Source organism: Poromitra crassiceps, assembly GCF_964638095.1.
Source record: "Poromitra crassiceps genome assembly, chromosome: 15".
NCBI classification, from domain to species: domain Eukaryota; kingdom Metazoa; phylum Chordata; class Actinopteri; order Beryciformes; family Melamphaidae; genus Poromitra; species Poromitra crassiceps.
In genome coordinates, this window is record NC_139634.1 from 34,680,042 (window position 1) to 34,694,904 (window position 14,863).

The window sequence follows — 14,863 nt, forward strand, 5'->3', positions numbered from 1 at the left end:
TCGCAATACTATCGTATCGTGACTCAAGTATCGTTTTAGTATCGTATCGTGGGCATCTGGTGATTCCCACCCCTACTGGACACTGCAGGCAAACGACGCCCGATGAAGCTGAAATTCAGTCCGACTTTCAAATGAGTCGTGCGGCTCACAAATCGGGTCAGAAATGGGCTTAATTCATACAGCTTTACTCATTTGGCTGCTTTGGGACTCGCGCCGTTTACATGGAAGGCCACACTATAGCACTATGCATACACACACACACACACACACACACACACACGAGACGCAGACTTATACCACACACAACTGACCTTCTTGTCCATTGCATTGTCCAACACATCAAATTCTCACAAAAGGCTTCGAGGGAGACATAACCGTAATTTGCCTGCAAGGCGCAGGTGAAGTTTCTTGTGGTCGGGTTAAGTCGTCTAGAACGCTTAATACCTTTTTTATTAGCTCCGCCATCATGGATGCACATGAAAGAGGAGACTGTCGACTTGCTCTCTCAATCTTTCAATTCAATTAAATTCTAGGAGTTTTATTGCCGGGAACAATGTTGCCAAGGCATCAGGATAGAACGATTAACATTTTCAAATTAAATCTCTTTCCACCTTGTAGCTCTCTGTGTGTGTGTGTGTGTGTGTGTGTGTGTGTGTGTGTGTGTGTGTGTGTGTGTGTGTGTGTGTGTGTGTGTGTGCGCGTGCGTGCGTGCGTGCGTGTGTGTGTGTGTGTCGTGGTGGTGTAAAGTTAAGCCTGATTCTCTCTCCCTGGTTACGGGTCCTATGGTAACGGAGTGTTTACCGTGTGCGGAGGTGTTAGACTCCCAGCTCAGATATGAACAGTCAGCCCCCCCCCCTCCTTATCCTGACACCGTGTTCTACAATCAGAAACATTTCAGTTAGATGTCACCTCACCAGTGTGGTGTGCCAGAAGCTATTTATTTACTCTACTGAAACATGGCACCTGATGTCATCGTGGATTTGGTGAATAAACTTCGTTTTTAAAAGCATGAAGGCATAAAAAGCACAAGCGTATACTTTGATGAAACTGATCTTTCTTAATATTGATGATGATGTTAGTCTGGTGATGATCACTCACTAACTGGAGGTTATACAGTAGTTTACCCAACATTTTATTGATCACTACATCCGGGTATAACTAACATTGGGGATGTTAAGTGGGTTCCCACACAGGTGATTTGAATTTCTGAATCAAGCTATGATCACTGGACACCTTTTTGCAGTTGTTCTTAACGGTTTGCAGCACAAGTATCGTATGTATCTCCTCAAACCTATGTATGTACAGTACCTACAGTAATAGTACTGTATGTACCTTGACATGACGTGTTCTGAGCTGCTAGCCTGCTAACCTGGGCGCTTCGAGTGAAACATGCCTCATCTTAGCTGTGCTGCACATTACAGTAGCAGCCTATGGAAAGGTGAAAATAGCCCATCAAAGAAAAATCGATCTAACTCTTGGAAGGGATGATAAGTATTAAGTAACTTTACTTTACTTTATTGTTTAGTAAGACAGGACAGTGCACATTAATAAAACAGTTTACACATACAGAATCAACAAAGTCGTCAGTTCAATCCCCGGGACCGGCAGGATAAATCTGGGTGGGGAAAGTGAAAAGGCAGCGCTTGCCCCTCCCTCATTACCACCACTGAGGTGCCCTTGAGCAAGGCCCTTAACCCCCAACCGCTCCAGTGGAGCTGATCAGTGGCCAGCAGATCAGACTGTGGTTGTACTGGTCAGCTTCCAGGTATGAATGTGTGTGTGAATGTGAACAGGGTGCTCCTGAAAAAGAGAGCATTGCTCTCAGTGAGACTCCCCCTGTATAAATAAAGGTAAAAAAATAATAATAATACAATAAAAATGCACAAGGGATAACAATACATACACAGGATAAAAACAATACACACAAACAAGATAAAAGCAATCCAGTTAAAGTGCACGGGGGACAAGATCAGTATAATAAAGTGCGTGGAGAAAGGTGCACAAAAAAATACAGAATATAATATAATATGGACCGGCTAGAAGATCTGTGCAGCAAGGGAATGCCCAAGAGAAGGCTACTGGTTATGGGTGCAGTGTTGGTTAACCTGTTGTGCTCTGTTCTCTCCAGCTGGACATTATAAATGAGAGTATATCAACATCCTGTGTTTCCTCCTCATTCTCTTCTTCGAGAGGATGATGCCCATGGTTATTTTCAACAACGTTGTCACGGGCAGGGTCGCTAGCTTGATCGCTAACGATAATATCAAGGCTGATGTCTATGGGTAGCTAGCACCAATGTCACCGTAACATGTAATATGAAGGCTGTCATCAAACATGAGAGCGTTAGCTGACCTAGCTAGTTGGCTTGTTGTAGCTGCTCAGGCGATGTCTCTGCGTCTCCTGAACAGCTCCGTCAGCCCGAACGTTTAGTTTGGACGTACGTCTCACGGGGACAGGACACGAAAACTAAAAGAGGACTCAAAACAGATAGACTACAATACGCTATCGCTAACAGGCACGCTGTTGCCACCAGGTGCCGCCATCTTGTGAGAGGGCAAAAAGGGAGCTGACGCTGCCCACGGGAGCCTATTATGGCCACATAACGTCCACTCCTTTGAGAGACAGCCATAAATATGAATCATACATGAGCCGAGGGTTAGCTCGCTTATGCAAATTAGATAGCTTTCACGTTGCTCTCGAACTTTGTGTTGCATAGCAACCAGAATGCTTTAACACTCCTTGCGACCTTTGGGCTTTTCTTCTCTGTGTTGCTGCTGGATGCTGCTCACAGCAGAGAAAATCCCCCTGTCCTTCGGCTCATGAAACAGCAGGTGTCAGAACGGCTTACCAGCAAAACATATTGACGTGACAGATGCTGCTCTTATTAGAATAATTATTTGTGAAATCTTCTTTTTTAGTCCCCATCTTTGTTGCTAAGCGCTGATTGATGTGGAGTTTCTGCATTGCACTTTCCAAAGATCACCTCACCTGTCAATCAAGCAGTGTGGGCGGAGCTTGGATTCAATGCCGCGTGAGTTTCTGTAGGCGTTTCTCTTTTGTTTTGTCTGGATGGTGGCTATCGCTGCTCATGCTAATGAGGCTGAATGAAGTGGTGTGGTGTGGAAATATATCTCACGGCGAGGATATTTATTTATTTAATAAGCCTAAGAACATTTCACTCAGACCAAAAACAAAAAAAAACTACATCGAAAAAATATGTTCTTTAAATCCGCAATTCTTTTACGTTTTGGTCCTAGTGAAATGTTGTGTGGTCTCTCCACTTTCTAAATATACCTGAACCGTTTAGTTTGACGAAGTCAAACTATTTTTTATAAGCATTTTACTATGGGAAAATAAATGGCGGATGAAAATCTCTGGTACAGTGCTGAAGCAGGAAGTATAGGCGGTCACTTTGCCTCTCTATTATGTATGATTCAGCAACATAGGAGCCTTTCAGCTGCAAATCCTCATAGACAATTGACACGCAGATGAACTGGGTGCTTATTGTCTCCAGTCTCCAAAGGCGCACACTGTAAGGCTTGGACGCTTCACTCAATCAATTAATTCATGCCACTAATTGCCTCTTTTCCATGGACACCCAGCGGGGCTGCTGCAGGATTACCAGTCACACATCACAGCTCAGTTTGTTGTGTTCATTTTGCTCTTCTGTCTTCTTTGGCCGTTAGAGTAATAAGTGAGCTGGTGGTGGTGTGTGGTTTAAGGAAGTTGTGTGGTGTTTGAAAGAAAGTTGAGCTTTTCTTGGCAGTTTCTTGAAATATTAATTCCAGTGAGAAGAATTGCAGACGTAATCCTTTGGTGCGAACCAAGGGTTACACACTGTGTTACACACTTGTGATTATCTTTGTAAAAAAACTGACATGTGTTGAGTGAGGTCTATGAATGCTTTATCGAAATACACATGGCTTCTGTCACTTTTCAGTACTTGTGTTTTAACAGAAAATCTACAGTTTAAAAAGGATATAGGTTAGTATAAGAGTAGGGATAACGGGTTTTAATGATAATCGTGATACAATTCCTTACGATATCCGTACCGTTTCAGATTTTCATCGTATGTACGTCCGTCCGATGTTAACGCGATTAGGAACGCCTTGACGGAATTTCATCAAATTTGCCTCAAACGTCGACTTGGACTCAAGGATGAACTGATTAGATTTTGGTGGTCAAAGGTCAAAGTTCAAGGTCACTGTGACCTCACGAACGCCATTCCCAAGTTCGTTAACGCAATATCTCAGGAACACCTTGATGAAATTTCTTCCAATTTGGCGCAAACGTCGACTTGCATGCAAGGATGAACTGATTAGAACTCACGATATCTGAGGCTTTTTATGGTTACAAAACCGTGGTGTTTTAACCCACGGTTAATAGTGAAATGGGTTAATCGCTACCTACATCCTTACAAAGCATTCAGTTGGACGTCAGATGTCTGTCAAAGCAGCCTCCTCTTCTGTCATTCTGATGCTGAGCAGCAGAACCCAGATAGAGAGCTGCTGGAGTCCTCTGGGCCGGCGGCTGTCTCCTACTGAACCTGATAAAAAATTCATCTTTCAGGTTCTGCTTTTTTATCTCCAGCTCCACTCAAAGCTTCATTAAGTCTGCTGCAAAATAACTACCTCCATTTGGTTCAGAGGAGAGATGCTACTGCAGCTGGCTCCTGCCATACATTTACATTCATATATCTCTCATTTTTATTTTCATTTTTTTACTTTTCCGATGTATGCTTTTTGCTGACGCTGGTATTCCAAGCTGAGAGCCTCCAAGCTGAAGTTAATGGATTGTCAACATTAAGCAACCAGTTAGTTTGTAAGTGTGAAAGGCCCAAACATCCTGATGATAAATATCCATGTGGCCCCTGAATGATAAGTCCCAGTGGAGCTCCAGCTGCATGGAGAGGAGAGGAGAGAGGAGAGGAGGGAGGAGAGGAGGGGAGAAGAGAGGAGAGGAGGCAGGAGAGGAGAGGAGGGGAGGGGAGGAGGGAGAGGAGGGAGGAGAGGAGGGAGGAGATGAGATAGGATAGGAGAGGAGAGGAGAGGAGATAGGAGGGGATGAGAAAGAGAAGGGAGGAGAGGAGAGGAGGGCAGGAGAGGAGAGGAGATAGGAGAGGAGAGGAGAGGAGAGTGAGCGTGGGTGGAAATAAACCAGCAGGAGGGAGGGATTAACGGTAGATGCCTCTCACTGGAAACAGGAGTTGGATCAGTCCAGCGCGCTCCCTCCTTGTTGCTTTATCTCTTTCTCACCTCTGTCTTTCTCTCTCATGCCTCTCTCTTCTCTCTTTGTCTTTCATCTCTCTTTCTCTCTCATCCCTCTCTCTTCTCTCTTTGTCTTTCATCTCTCTTTCTCTCTCATCCCTCTCTCTTCTCTCTTTGTCTTTCCTCTCTCTTTCTCTCTCATCCCTCTCTCTTCTCTTTGTCTTTCATCTGTCTTTCTCTCTCATCCCTCTCTCTTCTCTCTTTGTCTTTCCTCTCTCTTTCTCTCTCATCCCTCTCTCTTCTCTCTTTGTCTTTCCTCTCTCTTTCTCTCTCATCCCTCTCTCTTCTCTTTGTCTTTCATCTGTCTTTCTCTCTCATCCCTCTCTCTTCTCTTTGTCTTTCATCTGTCTTTCTCTCTCATCCCTCTCTCTTCTCCATTGGTCTTTCATCTGTCTTTCTCTCTCATCCCTCTCTCTTCTCTCTTTGTCTTTCATCTGTCTTTCTCTCTCATCCCTCTCTCTTCTCCATTGGTCTTTCATCTCTCTTTCTCTCTCATCCCTCTCTCTTTTCTCTTTGTCTTTCATCTCTCTTTCTCTCTCATCCCTCTCTCTTTTCTCTTTGTCTTTCCTCTCTCTTTCTCTCTCATCCCTCTCTCTTCTCTCTTTGTCTTTCATCTCTCTTTCTCTCTGATCTCTTGCCCTCCTATACTTATTTCCCTGCGTATACTCCATACTGCCTGGCTGAGCAAATGGACTGCATCTTATGTGCACTGCATGTTTATATACGTAGCGCTTTTATCCAAAGTACTTTACAACACATGCCTACATTCACTCATTCACAATGGTCAATGGACAGCATGATAGCGCTTTTTATCTAAAGCACCCTATAGGACTAATCAGCGTGACGTCACTTGACACCCAGAAATGCGCAACCCCGCTGCAGTTAATAGTACGAGTTGTGCCAATTTAACAAACGTTAATATCTCAAAAACTATAGGCTAGCCATACTAGCCTAAAGCAGTAAGCTAGTTAGCTACTCTGCTGCCATTGCTATGTGTATAGTTTATTTTGATTCATATTTTGACCAGCATTCCTTATTTTTCATTCAAGTTTGCCAGTTAGCTAACCTGTGTTCTGAAAAACGGTGGTACTTTAGCTCCAATGAGATGATCTCCTCCTCCAGAGCAGCTCTGCTTCAGAGGAACAACTAAAACTCCAGTCGGCCATTGATTCTTTCTCACTGTGTTTGTGTTTCCCTCACACACAACATCCTCAGTTCCTCACTGAGGCTCCTATTGAGGGGGGCACGGTGGCTCAGTGGTAGAGCTGTCGCCTCGCAGTCAGAAGGTCCTGAGTTCGATTCTCAACTGGGACACTGCGGGCGCTGTGGTTGTGTTCCCCCCATATCTTCAGTGCCTACTGCCCAGGTGGGGTATCTCGTTGTAAGGGCCTTTCTGTCTGTGTGGAGTTTGCATGTTCTCCCCGTGCTCCGCCAGGGGGGTTCCTCCGTATATAACCCCCCCCCCCCCCCCCCCCCCATTAAAAACATGCAGAAGATCAGATCGTCATCGTCATCCGACCAGTGACGACAACATCCGAAGTCGGTCCCCGGGCGCTGTACGAGAAAGCGACCACTGCTCCTGGCCTGCCCCCCGGAGGAAAGGACAAAGCCAGGATGGGTTAAATGCAGAGGACAAATTTCACCGGCCACCGTCAGCATGTGTGTGTTTGTGGCCCTCCGTGCATGTGTTGATGTGTAACCGTGTGACAATAAAGACGGGCTTGTCCGTCTGAAATCGTGTCTATTCACCATCCTTCTTCTCCATCATGCCAGATAAAGACTTCTCTCTCCTCTCTCCGTCTCAACTGGTCAATCGTGTTTTTGGCCACGCGCCAGACAGTGCAGTTTACATTGGCATCAGTGTGGTCTAGCAGTGATGATGTCAGAATGACTGGAATACTCTTCTATTACATTTGAAGCAGTTAGTCAATGCTCTCGTCCAGAGCCACTTACCATGAGTGAGCAGTAAACGTCAGGACACACAGAGACATATTGGCTGTTACAGGTCTGTCTCTCTCCTCCTCAGTGTTTATTACAGCTCTGATCTTCAGCTATCCAAATCCCAACAAGAAGCACCACTTCACATGTTTTGACATTATTATCATATCATCATCATCATCATCAGTATAGTATATAAAAGGGAGCTCTCTGTTTCTCTGTCTGTCCCACTGATGACATCATCAGTGATGTCATAAATTCACTCACACACACACACACACACACACACACACACACACACACACACACACACACACACACACACACACACACACACACACAAGGCTATAGTTCAGTGATGATGTCACTGACATCACTGATGATGTCATCAGTGATGTCATACATATGCATTGTGACGTCATTGTGGCATCACTGATGCCATCAGTGACACACACACACACACACACACACACACACACACATGAGAGCGACTGAGGGAGAGGGAGAGGGGAGAGAGAGAAGGGGAGAGAGACTGATGGAGAGAAAGAGGGAGATGAGAGCGACTGAGGGAGAGAGAGAGAGAGGGGGAGAGAGGAGAGAGACAGGGGGGAGAGACTGAGGGAGAGAGACAGGGAGAATGAGGGAGAGAGAGGGAGACATTGTGCATGCGCCAATAGGGCAGGCGAGGCTACGCAACAGCTGAGCTGCATTATGCGAGCTGCAGGGCGGGTGAGGCTGCGAGCCCGCGCAGCGGGCAAGCCTAGGAATCGAGCATGCATAGCACGCAAGATTCCTAGTATTACTAGAATTAGTGCAGTGCCCGTTCCCCCATGCACCACCCCGTGGGCGCCTCCCCCCCGCACATAAACTGCACTCTGTCAGGTCCCCCTAAGTGCAAGTTTGAAGTCGATCCAGAATCAGAATCAGAATCACTTTTATTGCCACAGTATGCAAGTTACATACGAGGAATTTGTCTTAGTGTCTGTATGCAGCGTATCAATATACAGAGATAAGAAGTAGGAAGATAACTAAAGACAATCACAAAGTTGCAAGTGCAATCAAATCGAGTACATATATACAATATGTACATGAGTGGTGAAGTGTTCTGTGGATGATAAATATAAATTTACGTTGGATTTACATGAGATTTACAGACTGAGTTAAATAGACGTTAAATAGGCAGTGGATTTACATGAATTTACAGTCGGAGTTAAATAAGTTTACATTGAATGTACATGAAATTTACAGACTAAGTTAAATAGGTTCTCGAGATACGCGAAGGACAGACATATAGACAGTCCTGGAATAAGTCCAAATTGCATGAAATGCGGCACTGCACTCCATCGGGGTCCGACCAGTGCACTCCCCAAGGTTGAACTCAATCGGACAAATGTTCCTCGAGATAAACTGCTTTTTGTGTTGCCAGTAGGTGGCGCTATGTCAAATTGCAAGAAATTCAGTAAACGTCAGGACACACAGCGACATATTGGCTGTTACATGTCTGCTGAACAGCCAGTCTCTCTCCTCAGTGAATCAGTCCCGCTAGTTTGAATCCCTGAACCTGCAGGGAAAATTTGGACAGTGTGGACAATGAATCCCTAACCAGCTGCTGTCAAGCTGCACTTGAGCAAGGCACTTAAGTGGAGCTGCTCAGTGGGCAGCAGGACACGACTGGTGTTTCTGTGCAGCTCCCAGCTAAAGAAAAAAAAGAAGTGGAAATGTGTAAGTGTGAAGCAGGATGTTGGGGGGAAGTGTGTGTGCTCAGTCAAATTCCCCTGGATCAATAAATGTTTAAATAAAGGCAAATTAAATTTGACTTCTATGAAAGACACTGTGGCTGAGCTCTTCTTCAACAGCCATAACTGGGTGAAATAGAAGCCTGAAGCAACCCCCTATTAATACTAATCTCATGCTTAGAATAATACTCTGTAATAATAACGCTTTGTTTTATGATCAATTTAAAAGACGCATGTATTCTCTCTGCGGGGAGGAGGAGGACGGGGGGCAGCTGCATTGCAGGAAGAGGAAACCCCCCTGTGTCTTCTTCTGCGTCTTATTTTTGGTAGGATTTTCCCTCCGAGGAGAATTGCTGTCTCTGTCATCATCATTATATGATGAGTCACAGCCAGCGCTGCTCCAGTTGTTGGTCCATTTGGGTTGTTCTGAGAACTCTTCATGATTCTTGATATTTGACCGTAAGAATCGACCGCCAGATTTAATTGGAAAATTGTAAATGATTAGGCGAAGAATTGGAACAGGCAGCTGCGTTACAATTTGAGCCTTTATTGCCTGGGTCATTTGTCTTTTATTTGTCCACATTTTGACTAAAATGCAAACTTCTTGTCAAGCTAATCGGTCTGTATTAGACAGTCCAGTTACTGTGAAGAAAACCTTCACTTTACAGTACGTCTCAGAAAGTCAAATCATAATTTGACAGCTTTTTCACTTGCTCCGGTTTCCTCCCTCAGTCCACAGACAAACAAGGCTGATTGAAGGCTCTAGATTGACTAGATGTGACTAGCTATGGCTATTGGCTAGATGGCTAGATGTGACTAGCTATGGCTATTGGCTAGATGGCTAGATGTGACTAGCTATGGCTATTGGCTAGATGGCTAGATGTGAGTGGGAGTTTGTCTGTCACTATTAGATCTGTGACGGACTGCCAACCTTTCCAGGCTGTTTCCTTGCCTTCAGCCTAATGAGATAAGCGAGTAAAGGTAATTAATGATAAGGTCTTGCACTCATAAAACTGTAATCCGTTCAAACTTAATAGACCGGGCCAAAGAAGTATTCTTTTTCAAAGCAGCGCTAACATTGTAGTTTTCAAAGTGTATTAAGAGTATCATCACCCACAGAACGGATGAAAAAGAAACAGCACTAACTTTGGACTCCTGTCTATCTTATAATTAATAAATGAAGCAGAGTTAAGCAGGTTAGTGGAACAGGAGGAGTTCCTCTGTCTGACTGTCAGAGGGAGGAAGCAAGAAGCAGGATGAAGCGAGCGCTCCAGTGCTCTGGGCTTTCCTGACAACGGGCTTGTCAAAGATGTCAGCCAGCTGCTTCTGCGTGACACTCATAACGTCACTATAGTAACTAACACTCCTCTGTGAGGCCATTTACACCTGGCGCTAACATGTGGTTTCTGCCATCAGATTTGCAATCAGATTGTGTTTTATCACTTGAAAGTACAGGTGTAAACACCCGCAAAACGCATTGAAGAAGGATTGCAATCTGATCAGCCAAACCACCTCCAGAGGTGGTCAGGGATGCATTGTGTACACATTGAACACAAGTGTAAATGCAATGTGTCCTCTCAATCTGGATACAGCAACTGTATGCGGATTGAGAGGACAACCATTTCTGCCATCAGATTGCAATCTGATGGCAGAAAACGCATGTTAACGCCAGGTGTAAATGGAATCAGGTTAATGTGGTCAAGTACAATCTGATTGCAATCTGATGGCAGAAAACGCATGTTAACGGCCTCTGTGTGCGCTGGCTGGATGACCTGTTCCTGAATTCTGTTGCTGCTCTAGCTGCAAGTGGGAGGATCATGCCATTCCCACCAGTTCCCTTCCACCCTGAACAGGTGCTCCAACTGACCAGAGGACCTGACCAAGCTGGAGGACGGAGGTAACACGGGGGCGCGAACCTGCGACCCTCGTGTTGGTAGGCTGGGAATCTACCACTACACTACCCGGAAACCCAACAATTTCATCTTTTAAGACAAGACCACACATGTTCAGTTTGACATTGTTCGTTCAACTTCTATTTATTGAAAACAAAAGCTGTTGCTATTTCCGTAAACATAAATCGTATCACTTCTTTCTTGTGCAGTAAAAGGATTGTTTCCAGAAAATAGGGATCTGTGTTTAAAACAGCAAATATAGAAGTTTTAAGTGTGTATAGGTTGAATACTACATTCAGTGATAGAAAGCAACTAGCAAAACAGCTATTCATTTAAATGGAAAAGTTGTGGATTATTATTACTTGAACTCTCCATCTAATGTCTTTAACACATTGCTGGATAGTTCAGTCAGGAACACTCTCATCATACAGTAGATTTAACCATTTATTTCAACAAATGGAAATATAGTTATGTTTGGCGCTGATGGCTCCGCTCTTTACAGAAGATGCTCCCTGGGTTAGCCAAGCTGCATGCTAAGCTAATCAGGGAGCGCAATGTACTGTAGAATCCATCATGGGTATACAAGAGTGAGCCCAGACTCTCAGTCTGAACTACAAAGGTGGAGGCTGGGGTGGAGGCAAAGCTTTGCAGCAGCAGCAGCAGCTATGTGTGGGGCAGCATTAGAGTAGCGAAGACCAGTGTAGAAGGCAGCCATATTTAAATGGACTGCCTCGTGAGAATGGATGCGATTGGTGAATGATTAAACGCTCATCCAATCAGTGAGCGGGCTGTCAGCTGATTACAGTTGGGGCGTAGCCTATGATTTCCATATCCTGCATGAATTAACACAATGCTTCATTTTAGGAACCTCAATACAGCATGGCACTAAGCCTGTTTGCCATGGGTGCCACTGCAAGGCTAAAGATGTGTACTCATGATTCACTATGATGCATTGGAGAAAGACATCCACCATGTATGATGACCTGTACGGTGGCACTTTACAGCTGTGCTCCATGTAAGATTATGTGCATGTTATTTTACACGTGTTCCATAACAAAGCAGCAACACATGTCCTCATGTTGTGCTTGTCTTCTCTGTGCTGTTGCAGATCTTGTCGTCAGCCTGGCAAAGGATAAGTTTCGAGCCATCCGGACGACAGAGTATCAAAAGGTAACTGTGTGTGTGTGTGTGTGTGTGTGTGTGTGTGTGTGTCAGTGTGTGTGTGTGTGTGTGTGTGCGTGTGCGTGCGCGTGCGTGTGCGTGTGCGTGTGTGTTGCATATGTGATATGCGTGTTCAAATGTTTCTTTCTCTGTGTCTATTTCTCTATGTTACTGCATTATGTATTTCTGATTTGAGGTAGTGATTTAGGACATCAATACATTTGAATTATGTTTTCATTTTCTTTTTTTTTCTTTTCTTTTTTTAAACTTCCCTGAAATCTAAAAAAAACAAAAAACAATGTGACAGTTGGCATGCGGTTCATTCTGGACCTTCCTGTCAATTAACCCCCAAAATCCACTGTCAACTAAAAACACAACCTCCAATCAGATACACAGCACACTGCATGAGGCGTTATGTAGAGAATTTGCTGTCTATCTGTGCACAGTGTTACAGTATGCAACTGTGTGGATATGCATGTGCGTTTGAGTTCTTTAAAGGAATAGTACACCCAAAAATGAAAATTCTGTCATCATATACAGTGTAGATTCTACACTGTAGTAGTCACCCTCATGCCAAATGTAACACAGGTGAACACAGGGAGGCTGCCAGCACAGCTTCGTAGCAGCCAAGCACTAAATATAGGTCTAATTGGGACTCTGAAGAACGGGTCCCCACTGACTTCAGTTGTTTTGGAGAATGCTGCTATAGAGACACTGCGGAACGCGTCATCATTCAGAAACCACGCCCAACACGGGGGAAAACACAAAGGACCAACTATCGTGCCAACTTCTAGCAAAACAAACCATGGCTAACCGGGCGAACAAAGGAACTCTCGTTAGATACAGATAGTTTTGCAGATATCTAGGAGGAACTGGCTAGTGTCAAATAATGAGACGTTGTGTGCGTTTACTTCATTCATTTGAACTGCGAACGAGACGTGAGCTGATCACAACGTTTGTCTGCTGACTTTCTGCTTCCTGAAACTCCCCCGCAATCCTGGCGTTCTCCTATGTCGCGTGCTGCACACAAAGATCTTATATGCGGAAGAGGAACACTCCAACTTACTTCATTGACAGCTAGATCCACATTTTTCTTCTAAACGGCTTCCTTGTTTTGCTCGGGAGTACAAAAAAACTTTAATTGGTGATTTTTTTACATTGGTTGTCTGCGCAGCCCACCACACAACAGCTTTTAGCTATGTTTAATTCAAGGAAAATGACGCTGGTGTGTGGGAGTGAATGGAGCTATTTCCCCCGTGATGGGCGTGGCCTATTTCATGCAGTGTCTCTATGGAGTTGTGCTGGCAACCTCCCTGTGTGTTATATGGACAAACTTCACCTGTGTATCAACTGGCATGAGGGTGAGTAGATGATGAAGGAATTTTCATTTTTGCGTGTACTTTTCCTTTAATTTCTTTTGTTGTTGTTTAATTTCATCCACATGTTTTTGTTTTGTGGCTTTTCTCTTTCTTTGACTCTGCGTTGTCTTCTGCATGCCCTCTCCATGCGATCTGCTCTGCTCTGCTCTGGCCTCCCACAGCCAGAGAACGTAGTGCTGAGCCTCCAGGTAAAGACTGAACGCTCCAACCCATCCCATGTCTTTACCCATCATGCACCACTGTCCAGCAGCCTGTTGCACCAGCTGAACAATCTCCAGGAAGTGAGCAACAATCTCCCACAATTTGACTTCGGGTTTAGCGATTTTAACCCTAACCCTAACCCCCTAACCCAGACCCTAAACCTAGCCCTAACCCTGACCCTAAACCTAACCCTAACCCTAACCCTAAAACAACCTGAAACAACCGCACCCTAAAATTGTTGCTAGCTGAAATTGTTGCTGGCTTTATCCTGCTAGCTGAACGTAAGTTCTCTCTTAAGTTAGGGTGTAAAGTCCACACTAACTGCTACGTTCAAAGTAGTTAGTTTCACACTAAAGTTGCGTCTTTGTTGAGTTGCACCACGGAGACGGGTAAGGTACATCTTAACTAGTAGTCCTTAAACCTCACACTAGCCAAAATAGTGTCGCAAAAAATGACGTGTACACTATCTGTGACCAATCAGAGAAGAGCACGGTAAAATGATCGATGTTTAATACCGTCGCCAAATTAAGCGGTATGAAAACTCGCTGACTTGATTTCATATTCTTTCAGACACACATGCGGGTATTTGGCTGGTTTAGGGGCGGCGCGTCAATACTACCAAAATAACAATAGACCCTTCTCACGGCGGCCATTTTGTGTCGAAAAGGCTGGGTAAACACAGGTGCAAGCAAAACACTAATGAGGGTTTCAAACTTCCACGATCGGAATTTGGAAACCCTCATTAGTGTTTTGCTTGCACCTGTGTTTATTCTGCCTTTTCGACACAAAATGGCCCCCGTGAAAAGGGTCTATTAATTAAGCGGAATATAAACAGTCGGGCTGATAGGCTGGGACATGTTGCCCACCGCAAATTAGTGCTTTCATATTTCATCAACACTAACCAAATGAGAACGTTATTGAGTAACGTTCGTTTAGGTTCATAATACTGTTAACGTTTATCTGTGAGCTCTTCATCATCATGGCTAGTAGTAGGCTAATTTACCACCATCCTGCCTCGCTAAATTGTTGCTGTTATTTTAATTTGTATGCAGAGCTTGTGGGAAACAAAAGCGTGAGTCATTACTATCAAAGGGTGTAATAATTTATCGCGGAGAACGCGTTACCGATGCCAAACAACGCTGCGCCATGGTGACAATATTGACTTGGTGCTGCAACTGGTATATTTTTAGTAGTGCGTAAACCTGGACTTAGTGAGACTTTACACTCAAACTAGGTTACGTTTCAACTTACGCACAGCTGGTGCAACCCACTGCTGGCTCTTTACCCAT

General features: G+C 44.5%; 1 protein-coding gene across 1 annotated transcript in view; it reads left to right on the top strand.

The window, feature by feature from the left end:
• Positions 1–14,863, top strand: part of prom1a (prominin 1a) — a gene marked incomplete at both ends in the record, with an annotated part of 149,535 nt that overhangs the window by 33,735 nt on the left and 100,937 nt on the right. Inside the window, 2 exons of the mRNA XM_083651560.1 lie at positions 11,942–12,003; positions 13,535–13,561. Coding sequence (XP_083507686.1) covers positions 11,942–12,003; positions 13,535–13,561 — 89 coding nt within the window. The remainder of the gene's footprint in view (positions 1–11,941; positions 12,004–13,534; positions 13,562–14,863) is intronic.